Here is a 12,000-nt window from a genome sequence, read left to right as displayed (position 1 = left end):
TACAGTAACGAAGTACTTGTACTTCGTTACTTCCCACCACTGCTTTTACGACACACTAGCCGAGTAAAAGTCCTAGGTATAACGTGTTCGATCATAGAGTGTGAGGTTTCACTCACGAACATTCCAATTCTAGATATGAAGTCCCTTAAAATTCCATGATACCACACCTGAATTTACAGTAAACAAACATGGACAACGACGTTGAAGCAGTAACTGTCGTTTGGGGACTTATTTTAACCGAAAAAAGTCGCAACACAAAGTCAAAGCTTTAGATTAAGAACCGGACCTGGCGCGATCAAGGGTTATATTTGCTGCACTATGTTTGAGTCAAACATTACACTCAGTTTAATTTCTTTTTCTGTTAAGGCGTTTAATTAACTATAACAGTTTAAGTTTTTAAGGTTTTGCTGTGTTGATGTTGTAGAATATGTGTATGTACTGGGCCTTGCTTCAGAAAGCTGAATAATTGATAGATCAGAGCAGCTTCAGCTAGAAGAGTGCATGTCCTGCGTATTCGTTTCTAGAAAACCAGATGGCAGTTATCTTAATTTTTTTCCCAACTGATCGCGGAAGGGTAACGTCTTCCAGCGCCATTCATTGAAAGTGCATGATGAGTTAATTGTAAATTTTCTGGCATCACCTCCACCGCTCCTGGAACCGCGTGCGCAATATTTGTGCAGTGCACTCCGCTTGTCACAGTTTAATGAACTTCTGCACCTACTTTTTTCTGTATTTGCTCCTGTTTAGATTACAAATAGATTAACACAACATAACATTTTCTGTATTTTTCTCTGTTGTGTTACTACTGCAGACTGAAATTAAATGTGCTATTTCAACCAAGGGTTAGAATGCGCTTCTAAACCAGATGTACTCTGTACGAAAAGTTTATAATTTTTCTGTGTTTTTTAAAATTATTATTTTTTTCTGATTGGCTACCTGTCATATTCAACAGGCTGCCTTCTCGTTCCCAGTTGGGGGACACCACACATGCTGAGATCATCGGGCCAAGTTAAACATGTTGAATATTCCAGATTTTAGATTGGAGCTGTCCCGACTTTCTACCGACTGGACCCAATCAGTCGTAACACACCACACACTTCAGGATGATCGGTTACAACTATCGGAAGCAATAATCTTAGAACTCAGAACGTTCTAAGATTGTTGTAAGGGCAAAATCGGGGCAAAAAATCGTGTAGTGTGAACTGGGCTTATGACTTTTTTTCCCAAAGTGATTTAAAAATGAGGATGTAACAAACCCATCAGAAAGCCTAGAAACTCTTCATCTGGACCAGTTTATGATTGTATCATAAAGGAATCTGGACCACTGAAAGGATATCATTTTCCATTGTGATGACAGACAATAATCAAGCCTTTTCTTGTAGTAATGATTTAATGTGACCATCTAAATATGTTTGTCTCCAGGCCATCATCACCTCCAATGGAGCTCTCACCCCAAAGTTTGAGTACATTGAAAAAATGCGAGAGAAAAGGTACGTCCCCCTGCTGGTCGCTGAGAGTATGTTTTTATCTTTTTATCTCTTTCTCTTTCTTACTGTTTATTCAATGTCACATGCTGTTCTTATTTTTTATTTTATTTTATTTTTTTCTTTAATTATGTAAAGCACCTTGAAATGCCCTGCTGCTGAAATGTGCTATACAAATAAAATTTGATTGATTGATTAATTGAAAGTCACTGCTTTCTGTTGTCAGCTCTGAAGTTTGAAGCCTTACTGCACATACCTCGGAGCCAGTGTGCTTAGAGGCCATGTTTATTGGCTGAATTTCCTCTTATGCTCTATTGAGCCCTTGTAATGACCCATTTATTAGATTCAGGTGTGTTGGAGAAGAGATGCATCTAAAACTTGCAGGATTGTAGAACATGAGGACTGGACACACCTGATTTAATCCAGTCATTTTTATACATAATCTGACCTAAACAAGGAAAATCGCTACAGGGCTTATTACCTGCATTCCTATACTAACAGTTGTTAATATCAGGGTGCTAAAGCTGCAGTATGTAACTTTTACAAAAATGTTTTTATATATTTGTGAAAGCTGTCACTATGTTGTAACAGTCTGTTATGAGACAGATAATCTATATGGGGTTCCATTTGTGTCAAAAATAAGTAGACACAAATGGAACATAGACATATGCAATATCTAACATATGCATCACCTACATATGCAACATCTACATGCAACATCGACATATCCATAAAGCACTAAGATCATAGACATCAACCAAAGTCGCATAACGACATAGACCAACAACATCTACACATTTGACTTCTACTTATTTTGGACTCAAATGGAACCCCATAAATCTCCACCTCCCCCTTGAGTTACTATTGCTGTCTTCAGAAATGGAACGACTCCTGATCAAAAACAACCAATCAGAGCCAGGAAGAGGGCCTAAGTGCTGTCAATCAACCTTGTGCACTTGCTGCCAAATTTGATAATGGCACAGAAATAAGTTTCCGTTCCAGGAAAACTGCTTATCTGCCGTCCTTGGTGGCCATTCTAACTAGCCTTATCTTTTGTTGTAGGCTCTGCTGTGGTGAACCAGCTGTAACATAGCAGAGAGAAGTGTGGAATTTGTGAGCATTGTGTACATTAGACAGCATTAAGACCCTTCTCCTGGCTTTGATTGTTTTTTTTTTTCTGACTGACTTGTCTATTTCTGTAGCGAGCACTGGGAGAAGGTAGAGGAGGCTCGTTTTTTTCAGAGATTGTCTCTCTCATAATAAATATACTGCAGCTTTAAAGGTGCGTTTCCACCGCAGGAACTCAGGCTACAAGAGCCAGAACTGAACAGAAGCAGCTAGGGAGCTAGGACTTCTGGATGACGCTGAGCTAAAAGTGGACTTTTATATTTAGGATGTAGCAGATCAGCAGAGTAGTAGCAGCTGCAGCTGGGGTTTTTTCTGTGGTTAGAGCTTTTCCAACCTGAATATTTCCACTAAGTCTGAAGAGGTAGTTCATAGTTATTAAAAATGAATGAATAGTCAGAGATCTCTATTCTTTGGCTCACATTCTGGACTCTACTGCTGTGGACCCAGGTTTGTATAGCTGGACCATAATCCACTTAACTGGCCCAGTGTTCAGAACCCACAATGGAAACAAACACACAGTTAGTTAAAAAAGGTTCTGGTGAACAGAACCCTGGAGTAGAACTGTGCCAAGCCTTAAACAACAAACCATCCCAGCAGCTGTTTCACTGCATTCTCTAGTCTGCGATTCTGCCTGCCTTCAGTCATGAACCCAATCAGTCTGTCCCACATGGCTGTTCCAGTCAGTACCCAGTGTGTAGAGTTCTCAAACAGTTTCATCCAATAGCCACATCAACTGTTAAAACAACACACGTTGTTAAAGTTAAAGTTGGATCGGGGCTGATAAAGTGGGGAATGAAAAAACTGGGTCTGGTCTTTTCTGGTAAATGCAAAGTCCTTGAGAAACATAAGGTGTGTTTTGATGCTTCTTTGGGACAGATTCCCTGATCTAGTGAACTCTAGAACTGTACATAAATGTGTGATAAAATAACCACTTATGCCTTTTAGAACAGTGGTAGTCTAGCAGAGCTTTCTCTTTTTCTGTTTGGCTTTTAAGTAATCTATAGATCTATGCAGAGCCATGATTTTTTTTTTTTAACTTGTGGATGTTGCAGCTACACGACTTGTTTGGAGCAAGTGGCAAAATCATTTTAAAAAACTACTTTGATCAGTGAACTTTCCAGTGATGTATTTTTGTTTGTTTCTGATTTTGTCAGTTAGTCTTCCATACAACCAGCTGTCTTAAAGATATCAGGCACTAAAAGGGACACCTCAGTGTGATCAGTAACACCAAGACGTACCCCTCACTCATATTTAGGCCACCTCCAAGACTTGATCAGCTTTCTTCTTATTTGACCCCAAGTATGATTTTCTAGACAAGCTGTCCCTGCGAAATCTTAATCCTTTTGATTAAGTTCTGCTTCTCAAGATGCATAAACCCCCCGAGGGAACATTTATCTTCTCTTTTTCTAATTAAGCCACCGAGTGCATGACTGACCTCCAGTCAGTCATGCTGCTGTACATTTACGTGTGTGATGTCATTTCCAATTAGTCTGGAGTAATGAGTCGTGTCTGACTCCTGGCAGGAAGAGAGGCTTTGGACAATGCCATAAGTCACTCTGGGTGATTATCTTACAATGTTCATATTATTGTTGTCCTGATGTGGAGATGATCCAGAATTTTCAAATCAGCCTTTAAACAAATGCAGCAGTTTAGTGTGTGTAAAATGTGACAGCATATATCTTTGCTTGTTGAATAAAGGTTATTACCATTTTCCTATTAAATATGATTATGATTGTATTTTTAATATCCAAAACAGGTTTTTATCCTATTTCACATGATCCTAGTTTTCCCAATAACTGCACGTCTGTGTAGTTGTTTGTGTTTCATTTCAACTTTAATTTTTGTGAGTTTGGTTTTACCCTATACCAGCTAGTTTTGACAGTTGGTCTGTTTTTCTGCAACAGAGTGACACACAGTTGCCATTCTCTATTGAACAGATGGCTAGGGCCATACAGAGACCTTTGGAGGGGCAGAGGCTCAAAGTTAAAAAGGGGCACATTGAACAAGATCTTAAAACACTGTACAACAACATAGCAACAACCCATATTAATCAAGAATATAATATTTAATAGGATCATACTGTATCACTGTCACCAAGTGAGGACAATGCAAAGCAAGTGTAGTCTACGTTTTCCCTGATAGCAGCAAAAACAGCAACTTTAAACCTGCCAGTGCTGGAGGACAGTGCTGATCTTAGATTGTAGTTTTTTGTGACGATCCAACCGGTCAAGGACAAGGGCAAAGGCATATATAAAAAATATCGTCTATTTATTTTTTTCCCAAAAAAATCTTAACAAACGGTTTCAACAACAAATCTAAAAAATATAACAAAATAGGCCCAAAAGAAATCAACTAAGGCAAACATAACTCAAGACAACAAACCAAAAACTGACCTCACACAATGAACACGCAGGGGAATTTATACAAACAGGCTAGCCTACACAAACGAGGAGGGGAGGGGATGGAGACAAAGACAAATAATGTATAAACATAAATGATTAATTTAAACTAAAACATTTTGACTTAAACACCACTATAAAAACCAAAATAACCCAATGCCAAAAGGTTTTAGCAATTATGCCGTTAGTGGAGAGAGGCAGATTCTTTGACATCAAGTCCCCTGCTTCCAGCAGCCTGATGGACTGTTCCACTTCCTGGTTTTCCTGTCGACCAACCACCTTCTGCCAGCCAGTCCTTAAGCTCAGCAAAACAAAATGTTAATGATCTTAAATAAACATAAGGTGTTTACTAAATGTGTGCACCCAAATTAGTAAATAACCAAATGCAATAACCACCACTAAAGAAAAAACAAAGAAAAAGTGAAATTATAATCATATGAAAGCATTTAAATAAATACTAACACTGAGGAAAAGATGGAGGAACCTCCACATTTTTAAGCAGACCATTGGAGAGCAGGTAGCTGATTATGAAGTTATGAAATAAGCAAATTTGCTGCTATTTTATTTTTTTAGATAAACCCTAATATCTGTTTTATCTCCATAGCAACTTGACTGCAGACTGCTTTAAAGATCAAAAAGCTCAGAGGGGTTAACTCCATGATTTTTTTGATGTTAGCACCTCTGACTGCATCCTTTGTGAACAAAGGAGCGTTAAAGCAGATCCTTCCACCCAGCAGGTGATAAGCTCTCTGGTCTTAACAGACTCTGTGAATGTTTACATTCCTGCTGATATTGGAACACACACGTTGTTACACAGTTTTACTTATTGTATGTTGTTGATTTTTATACACAAACATGGATGCACATCTAGTGCAGTTTTTCTTGAAATTACCCTTCTCTGATGCTCGCAATTCTATTTTGCTATTTTCTATTATTATGCAAATTTTATAAAGGCACAATTATATTTTTCTTATCTTATATGTTTATTTTTATATTCCCCACTTTGAGTCAAGGTAATTCTTTAGCTGAATTACCCAGCTAAAGATGTGTGTATGTGCCCACTTATGTTTAATTTGCTGCTGGTTCTCATTGTGGGATAAGAAAGAATCCTTCTGTTCTATTTTAACTCATTTTGAAATAATTCTTGCTGCTTGTTGTTTTTGGAGTGAGGGTAGAACATTCACTTTGGAATCTGAAATGTTGTTGGTTTCTGCTCAAAAGGGTCCATCCAGATGAATACATTTACTGGGAGTTTCCCAGGATATCATACCTGGGAAAGTATGATCTGAATTACCCAGCTGTCTGTCTTGAAATCGAGTCTCAGAGGTAACGGGTCCTGGAGGAGAAGCCCATACACACACCGTCACGGACTACTGTGACAGTGTTAAAATTGCCATAAAACTGAGACCATTTCAAAGCTTTTTCCACATATAGAGTGACATGTCTTGTCTTTTCATCAATCTTGGAGAAATCCCCAGTTTTAGGAATGTCACTCTTGTGTTTATGGCGCTATGATACACATTGCTTTGGATTGTGTTGTACCTTCCTGACTGATTTGTTGGTAAGTAGTGGTAGTGGCGGAACAAGTTGGCGTCGGGCTGGGGGGCGGGGCTAATGACCGGGCCTTTTATACCTAAAATAACAAAGCTCATGAAAACATAATTTTGTAAAGTACTAATAAAAGCCACTCATATTTGTCGTAAAAATACTCCAATCTACCTAGTTTACAATCCATTCCTAAGTATCTGACTGATGACGTTGTGGATGGTTGGTGATGTGTTTTACCCAGAATACACTTGGAGACGATATCGGCGATCAACTTATAAATTAGTATGTCATAAAGTTAAATGTAAGAATGAAAATAAAGCCAGTCATGTAGCACAACGTTTTATTCAATATTTTACACCCACTATGTCACTAAAATCAGTCGGTCTTGTAAAGTTTTTATCAACCATGAGTGAACAATGACTGGGGCAGCCTACTATATAATCTACTGGGGGACCCCATTTTATGATCTACATACACCATACTCAACAGGAGAGGGCCCACCTTCTCCAAGACATGATACAGACTTGAATCTCTGAAGTCATATTCTGCCTCCCATCCGGGCCCCCCATAGGCCCAGGCCGGACCCATAGGGGGCCCGGACCCCCACAGCTCTGCCCCTGAGTAGTGGCCTTTGGAGCCTTGGTTTTAGCTAAAGGATCCAGATGTGTGAAATATTCTAGAGAGGAGCTCATTTTTTCACAGATTATCTGACTCATGAGATAATGTCACAACATTTTTGAGAAACATGTAAACATATTTTTTATAAATGTAATAACCTGCAGCTTTAGACCCTGCAGAATTAAGAATGAGATGTCACTGTAGTGTTTATGTGGGTGAAGGCAGACGAGTGAATACTTTTGTCCATTTCCTTTGTCAAAATATCTGATGGATGGAAATGTCACATTATTGGTGGAAAATGTTGTAAATTGATGTCATGTCTCATTTTATGCATGGCCAAAACCTGACATCTTAGCAGGATGTGTATAGTTATGATCCCACACAGCCTCCAGTGTTTGAATTATTTAGATGTTTTACAAGATGGAGAAGACATTGTACAACCAGAAGTAGAAAGTTAATCTGTTTTTTTATGCTTGTGCTCCAACTTATTTGCACTCTTTAACAGCTCTGTAAATGGATTTAACATTTGACCTTTGGTTTCTAAGAAACTGGGCTTTTAATCTGAAATTGCCATGATGATAATCAAATGGATTCTATAAAGAGAAAAATAAGTCCCGCTCTTATCTTAACAAATCATTGATAACACATTATTGTTTAGTTTGAAGTAACAATGAATCAAAAAATATGACAAGTGCACTTGTTACAGACATTGGAAGAACTTATAGTGTGTGTGTGTGCGTGTGCGTGTGTGTGTGTGTTGTTTAGGGAAAAGGCTCAGATCCTGAAGAGAACTGGTATGAAGAGAGTTCTGCTGCTGGGCTCAGGTTACGTCTCTGGGCCTGTGGTGGAGTATCTGAGCCGGGATGAGGGGACCCAGGTGACTGTTGGTGAGTACTGGTGTCTTCGCACTGGAAGGCTGGATCTGATCATGACTGCTGATCTTCACTCACTCTGGTGACTGTTGCTCCTGTAACTGCCTGGAGCGCATCTCCAACGTTTCTGGCCTCTGCGATCTGTTCTGGGTGGAGCAGCTCACTCACATCCCATCACCATGTGAGCTGAACGACATCCCAACCAGAACAGCACTTGGAACTCACAGCGTAGTTGTTGTTTTGTCGGTGTATGTTTAACGTTGACACACCAGCATTATTACTGTTTCTATACTTCTGACAGTCCATGATGGAAATCGGTAATCTATTTTTTTTAAAACACATTTTTATTAGTTTTGTGTTTTCATAAGCAGAGAAAAGAACAGAGGATTGTAGAGTTTCCCAACCCTGGTCCTCAAGGCACACTGTCCTACATATTTTAGACCAGGGGTCACCAACTCCAGTCCTCCAGTCCTACCATCCTGTAACTTTTAGATACGTCTCTGCTCAAACACACCTGGATCAAATAAACTGCTCGTTTCCAGCCTATTGCAGAGAGGAATGAATGCTGGTGAGGGAATTCAGACATTTTGGAGCAGAGGTGAATCTAAAAGTTGCAGGATGGTAGCCCTGGAGGACTGGAGTTGGTGACCAGTTTCCCTGCTTTAATGTGCCTGATTCAGCTGATTGCAGTTCAACAAACGCCTGTTAATCAGTCATCGATTGAAATCAGCTGGGCTGAAGGAAGGAAATACCTAAATCATGCAGGGCAGTGAGCCTTGAGGACCAGGGTTGGGAAACACTGCATCACATGATTAGATTATAAAGAAGAGAAACAGAAACAAACAAACAAAAAAACTGCTGCCGTACTATGTCACACTCATGTCAAATCCTGTCTTCAATGGTCACCAAACATTTACAAACAGATTTAAAACTTGACAACAACACAATCATAGCTAGCTGCTGTGGTGATAAAAGAAAAGAAAAAGAAAGATGCTTAGTAATACAAAAGGAGGATATTCTTTAGTTAAGACCTGGTGAGACTTTCCACTTTATAGGATTCTGACCTTTCATCACAAGTTGGGTCATCTCTTTAGGTAAACAGCTAAGCACAGGAGACCACATATCAATGAAATGTTTCTCATTACCCCTAAGAACTGCATTAATCCTGTCATGACAGAGGACTCTAAATAATTATTCTTAATCCAGTGGATCAAAAGACATTTTCTAGCCAAAAGCAATAATTTGCCACAAAGTTTGAAGTGTGATTGTGAGTGACTGATTTGGACGGGAGGCCAAGCAGAAACAATCCTGGGTCACAGCTGATATTGACAGGAAACACGTCACTCAAATCTTTAGAAATTGCCCCCCAGAATGATCAGTTTGCAATGCCAGAAATAATGGTAATAGGTTCCAACCTCTCTTCAATATTTATTGCATAGGGGATAGGACTGGCAATCTGTCTTATTCAGTATGAAAGATGTTAAATGTAGACGATGTAATATGAAAAACGGTAATCTGATATTATAGAAAGGTAACCAGTCCAGTCAATCAGCATGTTGAAGATGTTTTCTCTGCTCTCTTTTCCATTTAGCGTCTATGCTTCTGAAACAGGCTGAGGAGCTGGCAGCCAGGTATCCCAACACCATCCCCATCATGCTGGATGCCAGCAGTCAGGAGGGACACCTGGACTCTCTGGTCACAGATCATGACCTGGTCATCAGGTACCAGCAGCTTTTCTATTTACTTTGCACCCAGAGTAATCAGTTTTCTGTGTTTTGCAGCTATATTATATGTACAATTATTTCCAACAGTGACCTATTCCCACACTGGCAGACTAAGGTATTAAGCCCTGTGAAATTAATGCTTCTAAACTTTCCATCTGTTTCCCAGCATGCTGCCTTACTCTTTCCATCCCATTGTCGCCAAACACTGCATAAGGAGGAAGGTGAACATGGTGACTGCCAGCTACCTGAGTCCTGCTATGAAGGAGCTGCAGAGCAGGTGACCAACAAGAATCATGTTGAGATTTAAATCACTTTCCCAAGATCTCACCACCTTATTTTACAACTACTTAAAATAGAAAAGAAATAACATATTAATTAAGTTTTAGTGTCAAAAGTTTATAGTTGCAGGTATAATTATTGATAATAAATTTTCATAATGATTACTGTGTTGCTGCTATTAATCATGAAGACTAAAATCTGTGATAACCCAAAGATGTCTTTATATCACTTTGCTTTGGTTTTTACCATTGGTAGCTGGTGAAGAACGTCTTAGTGGGGCTCATGTGCCACTAGATGTCCCCTTCCTAGTCCAACATAAGCATTCACATGAACTGTCAGAAAATGATTACAATTCTACAGTAATAAAACATTGTTCATACAGCAAAATATCATGAAAGGCAAAATTAGCTAAAAGTAAAAGGTCTCTTCAGCAACTTCCAAAATATGAACAATTTAAATATTTCACGAGTGTCAACAGCTAACTCTGAATCAAACTAAAAACAAATTAGTCTGAAAAAAATCAGACTTGCGTATGGATGTCTACAAATTGAATTCTGAACAAACAAGTTAAATTCTGTTGACAGTTGACCCACACCAGGCAACACAGGCCTTCCTACCTAAAAGAACTAAAATACACAGATATTGGAGGAGATATTCTTGGCTACAAACATAAAATTAACTCAACTTATCCAGGTTCTACTGGAACCACAACACCCACCAAGCAAACCCCTGAATTTATCTGACAATCTGCAACGTTTTGCAGATGTTAGTGTTCATAGATCTGAGTTAGCAATTACAACTTCAGCACTGCATCAGAATGGCCATCTGACCCAGCAAACATCGTATCAAACATTAACATTACAACAGCAGCAGAAACTCAAAGAAGGCAAAACTAAATAATAAATAATAATAATAATAATAATAATAATAATAATAATAATAATAATAATAAAGAAGGCCCAATCAATATTAATAATAAAAAAAGGAAATCATAGCAACATTTATCCAGAACTGCATTAGTATTATATTAACCAGAGCAACATAAGCATCACATAAATCAAAGCATCATTCAGATGCTGTTCATCAGTTGGTGTCATTTGTTGTACTAAAAACAAATGACACCAACTGATGAACAGAAAAAGTTAATAAGAAAAATGGAGCAGAGCAATATCTTAGCTAAAACTGATAAACTCACTGAGGAACAGAAGCTGTTGGAAAATCCTCTGTATTGTTATTCAAGATGGAGATTTTGGTCCAAACATCCCCCTCTTAATGTTGACCTCATCATCATCAACTTTTTTATCACAGTGACCTAAAACAGTATTTGTGAACAGCTGCTGTTGTGAACTGACTTGAGTGTTTCTAGAGTGGGTAGAAACAGGAAGAAAAAGCTGCTTCTAAACCAACTGGTTGGCCTTGGAAACCACTGTGTTGGAAAAACAAACATTTGAAATATTTTGAATGTGTCGGATTTAAAGTAAAATACATGTAATAGAAAGAATCCAGTTCAAAACCTACAGGTTTGAGAGTCTTCCTGTGTGCGTGTGTGAGTGTGGAGGAAGCAGGCATCACCATTGTGAACGAGATGGGACTGGATCCAGGCATCGATCACATGCTGGCCATGGAGTGTATCGAGCAGGCTAAGGCTGATGGCTGCACTGTGAGTCAGCTCACACACTGAGAGAGAGGGAAACATTAAACCTGCCCAAAAGGCTTTCTGATGCCACAGAAAGCCCCATGGGCCACTGGCGATGGGCTATGGGCTATGGGCTGTGGGCTGTGGGCTGTGGGCTGTGGGCTATGGGCTGTAGGCTATGGGCTATGGGCTATGGGCTGTAGGCTATGGGCTATGGGCTGTAGGCTATGGGCTATGGGCTGTAGGCTATGGGCTATGGGCTGTGGGCTATGGGCAATTGGCTGTGGGCTATGGGCTGTGGGCTGTAGGCTA

The 12,000-nt window shown here is 39.3% G+C and overlaps 1 protein-coding gene across 1 annotated transcript in view; it reads left to right on the top strand.

Moving 5' to 3' along the window:
- aass (aminoadipate-semialdehyde synthase) overlaps positions 1-12,000 on the top strand; it is a 53,434-nt gene that overhangs the window by 21,979 nt on the left and 19,455 nt on the right. The window contains exons 11-15 of the mRNA XM_015014343.1: positions 1,423-1,490; positions 7,943-8,064; positions 9,641-9,770; positions 9,940-10,050; positions 11,604-11,712. Coding sequence (XP_014869829.1) covers positions 1,423-1,490; positions 7,943-8,064; positions 9,641-9,770; positions 9,940-10,050; positions 11,604-11,712 — 540 coding nt within the window. The remainder of the gene's footprint in view (positions 1-1,422; positions 1,491-7,942; positions 8,065-9,640; positions 9,771-9,939; positions 10,051-11,603; positions 11,713-12,000) is intronic.

The sequence above is a fragment of the Poecilia latipinna genome, unplaced genomic scaffold (genome assembly GCF_001443285.1).
Source record: "Poecilia latipinna isolate Pla-1442-1.1 unplaced genomic scaffold, P_latipinna-1.0 Scaffold1807, whole genome shotgun sequence".
Classification (NCBI taxonomy): Eukaryota; Metazoa; Chordata; class Actinopteri; order Cyprinodontiformes; family Poeciliidae; genus Poecilia; species Poecilia latipinna.
The sequence above is the reverse complement of the archived record's forward strand: the minus strand, read 5'-3'. Positions and strand labels throughout refer to the sequence as shown.